Source organism: Podarcis gaigeae, assembly GCF_964106915.1.
Source record: "Podarcis gaigeae genome assembly, chromosome: 1".
Taxonomy (NCBI): Eukaryota; Metazoa; Chordata; class Lepidosauria; order Squamata; family Lacertidae; genus Podarcis; species Podarcis gaigeae.
Window position 1 is genome coordinate 11264881 of NC_139678.1, and position 16844 is coordinate 11281724.

Consider the following 16844-nt stretch of genomic DNA (forward strand, 5'->3'; position numbering starts at 1 on the left):
TCTCCCCATATATATATATATATATATATATATGCTTTCGTAGATTTTCACGGGTACAGGAATGCAGGTTTGGGTGTCCTCGGGTGTCTTCCCGTGTAAAAGTTGGGGTGTCTAGGCGACGTTTCGACGAGGTCTCACTCGTCATCTTCAGGCTGGTGCTTTCGGCTTCTTGTTACTGGAACAGAGCGGGATCTCAATGTTTGAGTTCCTATAAATACTGTAGAGGGGGTGTGGTGTCTAGCCTCCAATGTTCTGGGCAGAGAGGAAGTTCCCAGGCTAGTGTGCCTTTTCTTCTTTTGTTCCTTAATTACTTGAGAGATACCTTGAGTGATTTCTTGAGTGATATCCTGAGTACCACTTAGGTGGGTCATTAGGTGTGGAACAAAGACTTTAGCAACTAATCCACACCTAATGACCCACCTAAGTGGTACTCAGGATATCACTCAAGAAATCACTCAAGGTATCTCTCAAGTAATTAAGGAACAAAAGAAGAAAAGGCACACTAGCCTGGGAACTTCCTCTCTGCCCAGAACATTGGAGGCTAGACACCACACCCCCTCTACAGTATTTATAGGAACTCAAACATTGAGATCCCGCTCTGTTCCAGTAACAAGAAGCCGAAAGCACCAGCCTGAAGATGACGAGTGAGACCTCGTCGAAACGTCGCCTAGACACCCCAACTTTTACACGGGAAGACACCCGAGGACACCAAAACCTGCATATATATATATATATATAGTTTTACCTGAATACTGTAACATGTTTTCATTGTGGAATTATTTTGTATAAAGGGAAGTCTTTCGGAGGGCTTTTCCGTGATTATGTCTGTGGACATCCACCACACTAAATATTTGTGTTCCGTTGTGAACCTCTTCATATCCTGGATTTGCTGAAGCTTCTGGGGTTGTTGTTGTTGTTCTTGTTGCTGCCATCAAAACAGTTTTTACCTTGGCAGTAGCAGTGACAACATAACGTGGTCAAAACCTGATGGACTACATATAACACATGTCTCGGTTACTAGGCAAGAGGGCTATTTTTGAAGCAAAAAAAAAAAAAAGTCGCCCAAGCAGTTGCCGGTGAACTGACATTCAATAGATAAGCTTTTGGGAAACATCTGAGACCCAGAAAAGCCTTCTTCTAATTAATTGATTGAAGTTGTACTGCTTTATAGTTCAAGAAATCTCAAAGCAGTTGACATCCCAACAAATGCTGATGTGCAGTAGAATATATAAAAAAACAAATCCACATTCCATAATAACAACATTCCACATTTTGAGGCAAAGGCAGCCACACCAGCCAGCACTCTTCGCTGCCCTCCTCTCTTTACAATGAATGGAAGGGTTAGCGTCCATTCAAGAGAGAGGCTGAGACAGTGCAGACAGGAACAGAGCAGGAAGTGCAAGCCGTCTTTTGTATATTGTGGATGTTTAGGGGAAAATTTACTGAGTCCTTTCTTAGCGGGCATGCTGACGAACCCTGGCATACAGGGCTTTTGCGGGTAAGAAAGCGTGTATCTCATTCCCCTATCTGCTTTACACATTTGTGGTTTTGCATATAGAGCAGGCTTCCTCAACCTTGGCCCTCCAGATGTTTTTGGCCGACAACTCCCATGATCCCTAGCTAGCAGGACCAGTGGTTAGGGATGGTGGGAACTGTAGTCTCAAAACATCTGGAGGGCTGAGTTTGAGGAAGCCTGATATAGAGGAAGGGGGGGGGGGTTGCTTTTTGATAGAACTCAGGCTTTGCATCCCAGCTTCACTTCCTGGCACTGCCTAGCAGGGATGGAAGAGACTCCTTTCTAAAACCCTGAGAGCTGCTGCCAGTCAGTGCAGGTAGTACTGAGCTAAGTGGGCCAGTGGTCTGACTCAGAACAAGTCTGCTTCCTATGCTTCTATTGCTGCATTTAAATCGTCCTTGATTCCCCCATGACTGAGCAGCTTTTAAGTTTAATGCACTATGCGTCTAGCTGTCCTTGTTGCTTTGACTAGCACACGCCATTTCTCAGAGGCTTGCATTAACCCAACCCCATTAACAGGCAGGTTTCCAACTCCATGTATTCCACTTGGCTGCCTTCACTGATCTGTGGAGTGGCAGTCCTGTGGGAACTCTCGAACACAGCTCTCTACTTTTACTTAAACTGCTGCTGTATCCTTTGAGCTTTTTGTTGTAATGCTACTTGGTATTTATGTTCAGTTCTGGCTTGCACTCAGTCTTTGTACCTACTTTTGCTGGTGGCGGGGCAATTTTAGTGAGAATATGCTTCCTTAATATTTTATTTTTACTAAAACAAAACAAAACAAAAGCCATCCTCTGCGACTGGGGGGGAAAAAAATCTAGACTTCAGCAATAAAGAACTTACATATTGTAGGGAATTTTCAGCAAGGAAAGCCTGGGGGAGGAATGTGTGATATTCCCCGTGTGGAAACCAGGAGCTGCAAGCTAAAAATATTATCACCCTTTAGCATAGGAAAGAGGCTGATAAAATGGAATATGACTGAAGGGAAATGCAAGCAGGTTGGAAAGAGCAACTCACAGCACGATCCTATCTATGCATGTCTCCAAAGTCATGTTGTCAGTCAATCAGTCAGTTATATTTTGATTGTTCATAGCCAATGGCCATTACAAGAAGGCAATTCAAGAGTAAGCTAAAGAGATAACGTTTTCAGAAATGCCAGTTGTCAAAAGTTAAAACCACAAAGTTATCCAAATTGTTTAAATTTTTAAAAAATCTATTTGGCGTTCAACGTTTTCAAGGAAACCAAGCCTTACGAGGAGTGCTTGAAGGAGCTGGATGTGTATAGCCCGGAAAAGAGGAGGCTGAGAGGAGATATATTAGCCATTTACAAATATCTCAAGGTCTGCCACATGGAAGAGGAAACAAGCTGTTTTCTCCTGCTCTGGAGGGTGGGACTCGAACCCATGGCTTCAAGTTGCAAGAAATGAGATTCCTACCAAACATCAGGAAGAACTTTCTGACAGTAAGAGCTGTTCAGCAGTGGAAAGATCACCCTTGGAAGGTGGTGGATTCTCCTTCCTTGGAAGTTTCTAAGCAGAGGTTGGATGGCCATCTGTCATGGATGCTTGAGCTGAGATTCCTGCATTGCAGGGGGTTGGACTAGATGACCATTAGGGGTCCCTTCCAACGCTGCGATTCTAGAAGGCGCTATAGGTAGCAGACATGTCTATATCGGCTAGCAATAAAATGATTTAGAAAAAAACATTTTCAATTGAATGGGACTTATTCCCAGGTAAATAAGGTACAGGATTGCAACCATTGTTTTCCTTTGCATGTAATGCCAGGAAGTCATCCGACAAATTCAACAGGCAGGAGCATTTAATATCTCCGCTTTCACACGCTGCGTGCACTTGACCTGTTAAATGTTGTTCTATCAGATGCCGCTAATGCAGTTCAAAAAGGACCAGACAGGATTCATATGAATAGCAATTGATAGTAGGTTGTTGCTGTTGTTGTTGTGTGGGGCCAGTTTCCATGTAATGAGCAAGCACTGCACTCGTGCCCTTTCCCTTTCCTCGCATGTTCTGCTTTGATGAGTTGCTTCCGTGGAAACCACAGGTGGGCAATAGATGCTCGCTCGTTACTGCAAACCCAAGGCTGTACAAAGTATGCCCCTGGGAAAATAAATGAAATTGCTTTTGAGACAAGAAAGACATTACAGCTGAACACATGAGGGGCCAATTCACACAACCAGTTAAAACTTTAGGAGCTCAGTTCAGCAGGTTCCCATGCATTATAAACATGGGAAAAACCCTCCCTTTGTGGTTGGATATGGCTCAGTATACAGACTACTAAGCAGAGGAATACTGGAAGTTTTGGGCATACCCATGCAGTTCTGCAGGCATGTTGCTTCCAGTTTCTGCATTCCTTGTATGCATATGTTTGAAAGGACTGGGGAAATTGAGGATATCACGTGTGAAGCTGGTTCATTTATTACTTTCAGTGTATGGCGGCTGAGAAATCTGCGTAGCATGTTCCTGCATTTGTTGTTGTTTTTATTTTGATTATGTGCTTTGTGGTTTTGTATTTTGATTTTATTCTGTGAACCGACCTGAGACCTGCGAGTATAGGGCGGTATATAAATTCAATAAATAATAAAATAAAATAGAAAGTGCAGACCAGCCCTATGTGGGGGTTTGTTGTGACTCCATTTGACCCTGCACTTAGTGTATCCAGCCACAATCTGTGGCCAGAAATCAATGTCACAGTAGCCACAGAGGTTTTTCCTGATTCTGTATTGAATCCCCTCCTCTTTCCATAATGTGCAGCTATGGCATATTGTGCTTCCCTGTACCACCAATGGTTATCATGAGTTAGCAGAGGGAACCTAGTGATGTGGTGACATGTGCTTCTTTTGCTACACATTGCAGAAAGAGGAGGGAGAGCTGACATTTTAAAATTACTGTGTTGGAGATTATGTGTGCAATATTTTACAAAGTGCAAGAGAACAATTCCCTACCTCAAGGAGCTTATAGTCTTAACTGCAGGGTGGCAATCATACCTGGTTCTGGTCTCAGCCTAACTATTGGAACTCTCACCCATTTGCTTAATTGTGGTCAAAAGGCAGGAAAAAATAATCTGGACCTCAAAACAGAGGTGGCTTTCCATCAGCAGGACTGATGTAGCTTTAATTCACCTAAAAGATCATGCAATTTTCTGGCTTCACCTGGCATTCATGGCTTCGCATGGTGGAGAAAGTACATTCTTTTTGAAATATTTGCTAGTTCCCATATGTGGTGGGCGTTTTGATAGTTATTCAAACAAGCATTGCAACCCAGTGTCCTTAAGGGGCCAAAAATAATAGAGGATCTTCAATGAGCTCCACTATTCAGGATTTGGATCCTTTGCAGTGTGCCGATGCAACTGTGCCACCTATCAGTTCCTCTCTCAGCCAGCTGCCACCTGAGCAGCGATGATTAAACTGCAGCCCATTCTTCAGCCTCAGTAAAATTATTCCGATTGCCCCCTAAAATTGCTGTTTATGTTTTAATTAAGCCCAAGAAGTCTGCAAAGAAGCGGGAGCTGATCCAGGCCAGCACAGCGGGAGAGGCAATTGAAAAGATGTTGGAACAGAAGAAGATTTCAAGTAAAATTAATTATAACGTGTTAAGGGACCTCAACAGCAAAGGAGGTAGCTCACCAAAGAAAGATGATGACAGCACTGATGACAGCACCAACACCAAGAAACTGTCAAGAAGAAAATCTCTGGCGGCTCGGAATGTGGCCAACTCCATAAACAGTGTGGGGAAAAGGTAGCACAAGTCTTCATTTAAATCCTTCTCTCTTCAGTGAACGGTGCATCTATAGATTGTTAACAGTTCTCTGACACTCAGGTAGTGTTGGGGCTTTCACTTTTAGTTCAGCGTGTGGGGCCAGGATGAATCGTCCTCCACAGGCCACATGTTGGCTGGCAGCTTCATTGTGGCTTAATCACCATTATGTGAAGGTACCAGTCAGCCCTCAGTAACAAACTTTGCTTCCTAGAATTCTCTTAATTCTTTTCTGTTCTTCCCTCCCCCCGCCCTAAAGATCAGATTTTGTGTTAGCTGACGTGAAAAGCTTGCTGAAGCCTTCCCCACCCCCACCACATTTTTTCATGTTGATTTAAAAAAAATAATGGTTCTTGTCTTGCTGTGACAGTTTGCAGTAGCGTGATTTAGTTCTTTGTTTGAATTTTATTCCAAAATTTGGTTGCTAATTACTGCCTCGGATACAAAGCTTCCTAGAAAACATATATATATCTGTAGGTTGCATATTCCTAAAATATGAGGGGGGAGGTCTATTGTGGAAGTGGGCACAATATTCAAATTTGGCTGCATCTTCAGCATTTAAAAAATATGTGCCTATTCAGCTGTCTTAACTCCTCCTCGGGTCTCTGCTGTCTATAAAATGAATGTCGGAGTTTTGAGATGATTTCTTCCTGGCCAGCTTATACTTTAAAGAGGCCAAGTTAGTTGGCCCTGCAGCTTACCTTGGAGCATCTAGATGATGCCAGGTGATCTCCCAGAAGAACTTATTACCCCTGGTAAGGAATCTGTTGCAAGACATGCTTTCCCCGAGGCTGATGTCTTCCCATCTGCCTGTTTCCCATCCTCATTAAAGCTCAGCTATGAGTGCCTTCCTCTTTGGGGCAGGGCTATTTCGTAAATGGATGCAAATGGGCAGCGCGATGCAAAGTGACAGCTATAGCTGCAGGGGAACAGAGGATACTGCTGGCGCGGGATTTGCACCGGCACTGGGCTTCCAGGGCTGCTTTGACACCTTCCAACTCCTGCGTAATGAGCTGTCAGCAGCTCGAAATAAACCCCATGCCCCACACAGCTGCGCTGCACATGAGAACGGGGCAGATGTAATTTAGCACCACCAGTGGCGACTGCCACGCTAGCTGTAAGGCTCAAATCTAGTTTGAGTTTTCAATAAGAATGGCTGTACCGGGGCAGCCCAATGGCTCTGCCGGTTCAGTATTCCGACTACCAAGAGGCATTTCACATAGTTGTGCAGACATCAAGATAATGATTATCTAATTAAACACCCACATCTGATAGTCAGAGGCTAGGTTGTCAAAGAGCCCGCTGGAAGTAAATCACACCGTTCAAAGTTGGAGTTGACTCTTTATTAGCCAAAACACAATACCCAGAGACTTGGCCTAATGAGCACAGCAACTCATCCTTGGTCGGTCTGGCCCCATGAATTAGTTGCCGAGGCTGAAAGTCCCCTCCTCTTCACAGACGTCTATGTCCCCTCCTCGCCAGGGCGTTCCCCCAGCAATTGGGAACTGCGCCTGTGTGCAGCCTGCCGCTGCTCCGCCAGTTTCAGCTCAGTTCTAAGAGACAAGAGAGGAGGGGAGCTTATTGCAACAGGAGGGGGAGACACCCATGACTCTTCCCCAGCCAGACTCCTCTCTGCCTCTTGGCTTATGATGATAATAATAACAACAACAACAACAGTAATTTATTATTTATACCCTACCCATCTGGCTGGGTTTCCCCAGCCACTCTGGCCGGCTCCCAACAGAACACCAATAACAGTGATAAAAAAGCAACAACATCAGACGTTAAAAACTTCCCTAAACTGCCTTCAGATGTTTCCTAAATGTTATATAATTACTCATCTCCTTTATATTTAATGGGAGGGCTTTCCACAGGGTGAGCGCCACTTCCGAGAAGGCCCTCTGCCTGATTCCCTGTAGCTTCACTTTTTGCAGTGAGAGAACTGCCAGAAGGCCCTCGGAGCTGGACCTTAGTGTCGATGGGGGTGGAGACTGGGCTTCCCTCCTCCTACTCTCCTGCTTCAGCTGCTGCCTCTGATTCTGGATGTCTCTCTGCCACAGACTCCCCCCTCTCACTAAGCCCTGTTACCCCTCCAGCTTCTGACACCTCCTCTTCTCAGTCTTCCCTTTCTGACCCCTCATCGTCGTCCCACCACCACTCCCCTGGCTTTGAGCCTTCTTCCCTTGGGGGTTCCCCAGCTGCTTCCTTCCACCATTCCTCTGGAGTACATTTCTGAGCACAATTCAAAGTGTTGGTGCTGACCTTTAAAGCCCTAAACAGCCTCGGTCCAGTATATCTGAAGGAGCGTCTCCACCCCCATCGCTCTGCCCAGACACTGAGGTCCAGCACCGAGGGCCTTCTGGCAGTTCCCTCGCTGCAAGAAGTGAGGTTACAGGGAACCAGGCAGAGGGCCTTCTCGGTAGTGGCACCCGCCCTGTGGAACGCCCTCCCACCAGATGTCAAAGAGAACAACAACTACCAGACTTTTAGAAGACATCTGAAGGCAGCCCTGTTCAGGGAAGCTTTTAATGTTTGATGCATTGCTGTATTTTAATATTTTGTTGGAAGCCGCCCAGAGTGGCTGGGGAAGCTCAGCCAGATGGGCGGGATATAAATAAATTATTATTATTATTATTATTATTATTATTATTATTATTATTATTATCATCATCATCATCATCATCATCATCGTCATCATCATTTTCCAACCAGTCCATGGCATGTGTGTGAAAATGGAGGCTTTGCATCCGGCTAGTAGCTGTGGCTACTCATGCACCCCCATCTATTTATCAAATCCCTTAAAAAAAAAAAAAAAGCAATTTCTGAGATTGCTATCAGTTCAGTATATTCAATATCCATAAATGTAGGTAGCCTGGCTTCCCCCTTTGCTATTCTTGCTTTAGTGTGTGTTTATTACAAGTTCCAATGCCCACAGTGCTGACCGATGGCAACTGAGCTGCTGGGTGTTTCTTTCAAATCCGAATTTACTGTTGTGGCATTTGCCATTTCGTACTCAGAATCTCTCGCTGAGGCTTCTTCTTGACGCTCTTAGAGCTTTGTTCTCTCCTGCATCCCATATGCGAACACAAAGATAATTCGAGGTGGCAAATCTTTGTGTTCTGCTCAGACACTGTAGTCTTTGACTTCCATATGCCTTTGTTTGAGAGCTGCAGGTGTCTTCTGTTCTCCATATAACTTTTCTCTGTACGGCTTACAATGATCCTGGGTCAGCTGAAGAAATACTCTAAAGGTCGTTGTGCTTTTTGGTTACAACATATGACTGCAAAGAGGTGAAACGAAGGCAGGGAGCAAAGAGGAGATTGCATTACTTGAAGAAATAGACATTGACTGGCTTGTTCATTGTGGCATCATGGAACACACAGATAATGGTGTTATTATTTATTATTTATATTATTTATAGACACTCACCACACAAAGATATCCAAATGATTTTTTCTTGTGTGTTATTCTGTTTCTGGTTAGCAGCTGTTTTACAGGGTTAACCCCTTAAGAAGTGTGCATGCACACGGAAGCTCATATCAATAACAAACTTAGTTGGTCTCTAACATGCTACTGGACGGATTCCCCCCTCCCCTTTTTTTAGATTGTTGGGAGTTAGGCTATAGTAGGGTTGACACATAACCAGATTCACCCGGTGGACTTAGTGTCCCTTTCTAGCGTCCCCCCAAAAAGCTCAACAACTTTTTGGGCGATTTTCCCGCCAAAAAACTCAACAACTTTTGTGTCTGGATTTTTACCTCTTGAAATATGGCAAACCTAAGGTAAAAGGTAAAAGTAAAGGACCCCTGGGCAGTTATGTCCAGTCAAAGGCGACTATGGGGTTGCAGTGCTCATTTTGCTTTCAGGCTGAAGGAGCCGGCATTTGTCCACAGACAGCTTTCCGGGTCATGTGGCCAGCATGACTAAACTGCTTCTGGTGCAACGGGACACCATGACAGAAACCAGAGCACACGGAAACACCGTTTACCCTCCCGCTGCAGTGGTACCTATTTATCTATTTGCACTGGTATGCTTTTGAATAGCTAGGTTGGCAGGAACTGAGACAGTGCAACGGGAGCTCACCCCATCACGGGGATTCAAACCACACTGATCTTCTGATCGGCAAGCCCAAGAGGCTCAGTGGTTTAGACCACAGCACCACCCTCCACCCTAGGCTATAGCTAAATGCTAGTGCAGATGTGTGTGAAAGGTCCCAGATTCATTTTCCAGCATTTCCAGTGGGAAGGATGGCTGGAGAAGACTTCTGGCTGAGACTCGGCATAGCCATAGCCAGCCAGGAGTGGCTAAATGGACCAATGGCCTGAGTTAGCTTCATAAGGTAGCTGCACACACTCAGAAGGCATGGATGTGCATACATATTTTAAGAACTTTGCAAATGTATAGATTATTTTGATTTTTCTCATGATCAAAGATTTACAGTAGACCTTTTGATTTTTCTTCCATTACTCTAAATTCCATTACTCTAAATGCAGTACATCATATGGCATGCATAAATTCATTTGTTCATCATTATTCTTGGATGTAATGCATAAATTCCTTTGTTCACATTTCTTCCTCCGAGGTGTTAGCGGATAAATGCATTTTTCCTCAGCAATACAATAATCACAGTAATTTATGTGCAATTAAGAACAAAACGTGCTACACTTCTCATTTGACAATGAAGCCCCTCGTGTTTCTCCATCTAGAAGTCGTGAGCACAGATCTTACTAGCCATTTAATTTGCAGTGATTAATAATCTCCTTGGTTTTATCTTCAGAGATAGCTTAAATGTTTAGTAATATTTTATCTGACAGGAGCAGAGGTTTGCCTAATAAGCAACTGCAGAGGGATACTTTTTACCCAGTATTTCAGTTTGTGCAAGTTAAGCCTTCAAGGTCGAGTTGTGACATCTTAACCAGAAAAAAAGTGCTGGGGTCTGATGGAGCCGCAATTTGAAAACTGAACTAGGCTCAGAAATGTGCACTTGCCTCCCTCTGAAGAATGTGAAGGCCTGGAGGGGAGGAGGGGGTGGTGGGGAGTCCACCCTCATTCCCCCCCAAAGCCTCTGTTTTCTGAATTTTTTGAAATTCATATTGGATTATGACATGTTTTCTTTTAGAACAATGAACAAAGCATTTAAGGCAAGAGGTTTCCGAGCACATTTCAAAGTGTTGGTGCTGACCTTTAAAGCCCTAAATGGCCTCAGCCCAGTATACCTGAAGGAGCGTCTCCACCCCATCGTTCAGCCCAGGCACTGAGGTCCTCCTCCAAGAGTCTCTTGCTGGTTCCCTCACTGCAAGAAGCAAAGTTACAGGGAACCAGGCAGAGGGCTTTCTCCTCCCGTCAAATGTCAAGAAAATAAACAACTCTCTGACTTTTAGAAGACATCTGAAGGCAGCCCTGTTTAGGGAAGTTTTTAATGTTTGATGCTGTATTGTGTTTTTAATATTTGGTTGGGAGCTGCCCAGAGTGGCTGGGGAAACCCTGCTAGATGGGTGGGGTATAAATAAGAAATTATTTATCCATCCATCCATCCATCCATCCATCCATCCATCCATCCCCCCTCCCTCAATTTTTTTCTAGGAAATGTGTGTGAATGTAAGAGTTTTATATAAGGCAGTGTACAGTATCAGATCATTACAATTCCTGTACTTTGAGGACAAGCAAGTCCTGAGTATTATGCTGGGAGGGCAACTCCCAAATGCCGAGCAAGGTACGCCTCGCCCTCTTGAAGGGCACTGCCATTGTCCTCGTGAACTGTCAAAGCCAAAAGGATGCTTGCTGCAAGCCGCCTAGAGTGGCTGAGGAAACCCAGCCAGATGGGTGGGGTGGTAATCCTAATAATCATAATCATAATTGCAGTGCAGCAGCCTGCTTGGAAGGTGTTTGTTCCCATTCTAGGGGCAGCTGATTACAGTGGTACCTCGGGTTAAGAACTTAATTTGTTCCGGAGGTCCATTCTTAACCTGAAACTGTTCTTAACCTGAGGTACTTTAGCTAATGGGGTCTCCTGCTGCCGCCGCACCACTGGAGCACAATTTCTGTTCTCACCCTGAAGCAAAGTTCTTAACCCGAGGTACTATTTCTGGGTTAGCTGAGTCTGTAACCTGAAGTGTCTGTAACCCGAGGTACCACTGTACTAGTTTTGAAAATGTTTTGTGGGACTTCAATTACAGTATACCATTTTAAAAACCAATGGAAGACCTATCTTTTAATTCCAGGGCATCAAGCGTGCCACTACTGTATTTTCAAATGCTAATTACATTACAGTGTGATTTGTTGTATTACAAACTGCATGCAATTATCTGTTGTTGTTGTTGTTGTTTGTGTGTTTTTAAAGAGCAAACAGGAAGAGATAGCTTTTAAGCAGATCACCGGAGCAATACTTAATACGATCATCAACTATGGGGCTAATGAAAAAGTTTGCATATTTTTCGGGGGGGGGGGAGGCTCAGTTTTATGTAAATTTGTTTTAATTACATTTTTCACTGTATGTAATTTGAAGCTGCCTAATAGGAAAAGGTCAGATCTAATTTTCACACGGAAAATGCTTTCTCTTAAGTGTCTTCTATCAACAAATCATAGTTCAATTTGGGTGGAATGCTTTTTTTTTGCTTACAGTAAGCTAATGTTATATCTGTCAAGCTTTAACATGGTTTCTTCTTCATGTCTTATCACTATTGTAAAGCAGGAGCCTACGTTTATACCACTAATCTTTTTCAATGAGTGGGTTTGTGGTATTGTTGTTTTTAAATCTGCTTTAGTCATGGCTAAATGAAAACCTGCTCCATTCTTACTTCTGTACCTGGATTATTCTGTGCCAGTAGAAAAAGAGAGCTGTGTCCAGAGAAACATCTAGTTGCATGTTGTACTTGCTTGAACTGAAATCTTATTATATTTATTGTGGAGGAAAATCTGTTGCACCTGGCAGATGTTGGATCGGAACTACCTTTCAAGTCACTACATTTTAAAATGTGAAGGCTCCCTGTTTCCTGGTACTTAAAACTGGCAATGATATACAAGGAGACAGGCAGTATTATAAAAAGAATAAATGTGTTGGATTAATCTTTGAAAATCCAGGAAGAAATGAAGCAGCCCTGAAAAGTACACTGGAACTTCTTCCAAGGCAGAAGGTCGTTCTTGTCCCTCTGTCTCTCCCTGCCTCTTCCCCTATACACACTCACACTCAAACATGAATGTCTTCAAGACTGAAATCATGTTAGTGGTGGTTATGAAATGCCTCCAGAGGTTTTTGGGGGAAAGATTTTATTTTGAAATGAATTTTAACCTCAGACGTACCCTGAAATTATTCTTAAAAGGCTCTGTTTTGAGGAGGCAAACCTGTGTCTCCATCTTCAAGACTTGTATTACAGGCTTACATATATATCTCCAGGCAGCACAAAGTGGAAATCACTGTTCTTTGCAACCCTCGGGGTGGGAGATGGCTTGTGTTTGCTGCAACATTTGGAGTGTGTGTGTGTGTGTGTGTGTGTCATGTTTAGAGGGGCTGTAGTCTTCTGGAATATTGCCCTACCCTTTAAAGTAATGCAGTTTTATTTTTTTGTTTTTAAACATCCTGGAAACTGTACACCAAGACTTTAGATGAAAGAAAGGGCTATGCTCCACTGTGAGTCATTCACATCCAGAAGTCTCCACAAGTTCTTTGGTCTATACTAATTTGCCATTTTTATTTTGTGGTTTTGTTATACTGCTATGTTGTTGTTTTTTAAGGTCATTATAGTTCCGTAGACTCAAAGTTCAGGGTACAGATTTGAGAACAACATGCTATTGGCATGTGAATGAGTACCCCTGTCCTGGTAGTTCAGTCAGTAGAGCATGAGACACTTAATCTCACAGTTGTGGGTTCAAGACCCATGTTGGGCAAAAGTTTCCTGCATTGCAGGGGGTTGGACTAAATGAGCCTTGTAAAGGTAAAGGTAAAGGTAAAGGGACCCCTGACCATTAGGTCCAGTTGCGGCCGACTCTGGGGTTGCGGCACTCATCTCACTTTATTGGCCAAGGGAGCCGGTGTACAGCTTCCGGGTCATGTGGCCAGCATGACTAAGCCGCTTCTGGCAAACCAGAGCAGAGCACGGAAATGCCATTTACCTTGCCGTTGGAGCAGTACCGATTTATCTACTTGCACTTTGACGTGCTTTCGAACTGCTAGGTTGGCAGGAGCAGGGACCGAGCAACGGGAGCTCACCCCATTGCAGGGAATTCGAACCGCCGACCTTCTGATCGGCAAGTCCTAGGCTCTGTGGTTTAACCCACAGCGCCACCCGCGTCCCTTAATGAACCTTGTAGTCCCTTCCAATTCTATAATTCTAAGGTATTTAATACTTTTCTCTTCTACCTTTCCTCTAAGGCGTGCTTCCCCATTCTGGTATCCACCACAGGCTTTAGACCAAAATGCCCAAGCAGCACAGTATCTGGACGACACAAGGTTGGGGAAGACTTCTGGCATGACTTTCTGCTGGCACACACAATTCTAAACACACAAACACACACACACCACTTTTCTCTTCACAACACTCTGGAAGAATAGTGATCACTGAAATACCTTATTGGCCCCAGATCATCCAGTAAATTTCATTGGTCAGTGGGAAAGAAAAACCCTGGTTTCACGGGGCCTAATTCAACATTACAGCACAATGGCCTGTACAGGGTTAACACCCAGGTACCAACCGTCAAGCAGAACTGTAAAAAACAGACCACACTCCCCCCCCAACCCCCCATGCTCTCAGGCTTTGAGTGATTTTCAATGCAAACCTGTTCATACCTACTCAGAAGTAACCTGCACTGAGTTCAGTAGGACTTCTTGTTGTTGTTTAGTCGTGTCCGACTCTTCATGACCCCATGGACCAGAGCATGCCAGGCACTCCTGTCTTCCACTGCCTCCTGCAGTTTGGTCAAACTCATGCTGGTAGCTTTGAGAACACTGTCCAACCATCTTGTCCTCTGTCGTCCCCTTCTCCTTGTGCCCTCCATCTTTCCCAACATCAGGGTCTTTTCCAGGGAGTCTTCTCTTCTCACGAGGTGGCCAAAGTATTGGAGCCTCAGCTTCACGATCTGTCCTTCCAGTGAGCACTCAGGGCTGATTTCCTTCAGAATGGAGAGGTTTGATCTTCTTGCAGTCCATGGGACTCTCAAGAGTCTCCTCCAGCACCAGAATTCAAAAGCATCCATTCTTTGGCGATCAGCCTTCTTTATGGTCCAGCTCTCACTTCCATACATCACTACTGGGAAAACCATAGCTTTAACTATACGGACCTTGCTGTGGCGAAGGGGCTTGAGTAACTCAGAGAAGCTATGAACTATGCCAAGCAGGGCACCCAAGATGGTCAGGTCATAGTGGAGAGTTTTGACCAAACATGATCCACCTGGAGGAGGAACCGGCAAGCCACTCCAGTATCCCTGCCAAGGAAACTCCGTGGACATAGTCAGTAGGACTTACTGCTAGGCAAGTGTATAGAGAGTTTGCAGCTGTAGCTGTGGGGCAGCTGCCAAAAATGCCCCTCTCTCTGCTCTTCCTATTTGAACATGATGTTTCCTTGCACCATTAAGTAAGTCTTCATGGCCTGTACTAATGGTCCATGATGGGCAAATGGTAAGGAGACTGATTGTAAATCTAAATTACACAGGGCTTCAGCTGTGTAAGGTATTATAGGTTAAAATCAGCATCTCTAATTTTTCTCAGAAGATTATAGATTTTAGTTCCCAGAGTGGTTCTACATTTTCAGAACATAAGAACTATGCCTATCTCCCAGACAATCTTTCTTTGCTTAATTATCCGACAAGGTACTTTTCGGCTATATTGATTAGCAAAAATCCTATGCAAGAGCAGTATTTATGGTAAAAGTGTGTGTCTCATTACTTTCACAGGCTATTTTCAACTTCGTAGCAAATGCATGGAGGTTAAAAGCTATTTGTCTTTGTTTTTAACTTAGAATCTTATTGGCTGCAATACAGTTTTAGAAGTGAAGTTCTAACCAGCAAAGTAAATGATGTGAGTTACCCTGCATGGTGCAATTGGTCTGACATCCTGTTTTAGTTATAGGAAAGAAATTGATGCAAAACCAGAGTTTTAGAAAACATTCCATTTTGGTGCAGGAAACTCCATTACCTCATTTAATTGAAGCTGTTGGGTGGGCACACAGATAGTCATCATGTTTGTTGATGTGATAGTTGATCAAAAGAACCGGAAACCTGCTTTTTTTCTGGGTGTGGACTATATTGGCCATTTTACTATACTTTTTTGGAAATAAATACTGTGGGTTGAATTCAGATTTTCCAGAATATACTGTGTTGGGAAGAACCATTCTGCCCTTTTCTAACATCAAGCTAGTTTCAAACAGAAAAGAGTTTATTATTAATGGCCAAATCTTTTGCACTTTTGGCTATTCAACTATTTTAGTGTTCTACTTTGAGGTGTGGTTCTTAGGTTGTTTAGAACTATTTAGATGGTATAACTTATAGATACTGGCTTACTTTAAAAAGAGAGAGAGGGCGTATGCCACAGAAATAACTGCAAACTGTGCTAGATGCCAATATCCAGCCTATCGATAATACAACTATGAATCTTTATTTTTGTAGATTAATCCTTTGAATCTTCTCACTGCAAAATTATGGGCAAAATTGAATTCATTCCCTGTGATAAACCAAGGAGGGACCATCCCAGTGCTGTAGGCCCTAGGATGAAAGCCGTTAACAGCATTTATTTGATATTTAGTATTATATTTCTATCCCACCTTTATTCCAAGGAGCTCAAGGGGTCATGCACAGTTCTCCCTCTTCCCCCATTAGTCCCACAACAACCCTGTGAGGTAGCTTATTTATTTATTCATAAAAATATTTGCACACTGCTATGTCATTAAAAATATATCAAAGCAGTTTACAGTAATTAAAAAACCCATACAGTCGTACCTTGGCTTTCGAACAAAATGCGTTCCGGAAGTCTGTTTGACTTCTGAAATGTTCTGAAACCGAGGCGTGGCTTCCGATTGGCTGTAGGAGCGTCCTGCAGCCAATCGGAAGCTGCACCAGACGTTCAGCTTCCGAGGCAAAGTTTGCAAATCAGTTACAGATAGGTAGCCGTGTTGGTCTGCCATAGTCAAAACAAAAAAAATTCCTTCCAGTAGCACCTTGAAGACCAACTAAGTCAGTTCTTGGTATGAGCTTTCGTGTGCATGCACACTTCTTCTGTACCTGTGCAAGTTTCTTGGTGAGGTTAGTCAAAACAAAAAAAAATTCCTTCCAGTAGCACCTTAAAGACCAACTAAGTCAGTTCTTGGTATGAGCTTTCGTGTGCATGCACACTTCTTCAGTACCTGTGCAAGTTTCTTGGTGAGGTTAGTCAAAACAAAAAAAAATCCTTCCAGTAGCACCTTAAAGACCAACTAAGTCAGTTCTTGGTATGAGCTTTCGTGTGCATGCACACTTCTTCTGTACCTGTGCAAGTTTCTTGGTGAGGTTAGTCAAAACAAAAAAAATTCCTTCCAGTAGCACCTTAAAGACCAACTAAGTCAGTTCTTGGTATGAGCTTTCGTGTGCATGCA

The 16844-nt window shown here is 43.6% G+C and overlaps 1 protein-coding gene across 1 annotated transcript in view; it reads left to right on the forward strand.

Moving 5' to 3' along the window:
* The window catches only part of BRF1 (BRF1 general transcription factor IIIB subunit), a 192053-nt gene that overhangs the window by 135292 nt on the left and 39917 nt on the right, over nucleotides 1–16844 (forward strand). The window contains exon 15 of the mRNA XM_083734186.1: nucleotides 5012–5268. Coding sequence (XP_083590312.1) covers nucleotides 5012–5268 — 257 coding nt within the window. The remainder of the gene's footprint in view (nucleotides 1–5011; nucleotides 5269–16844) is intronic.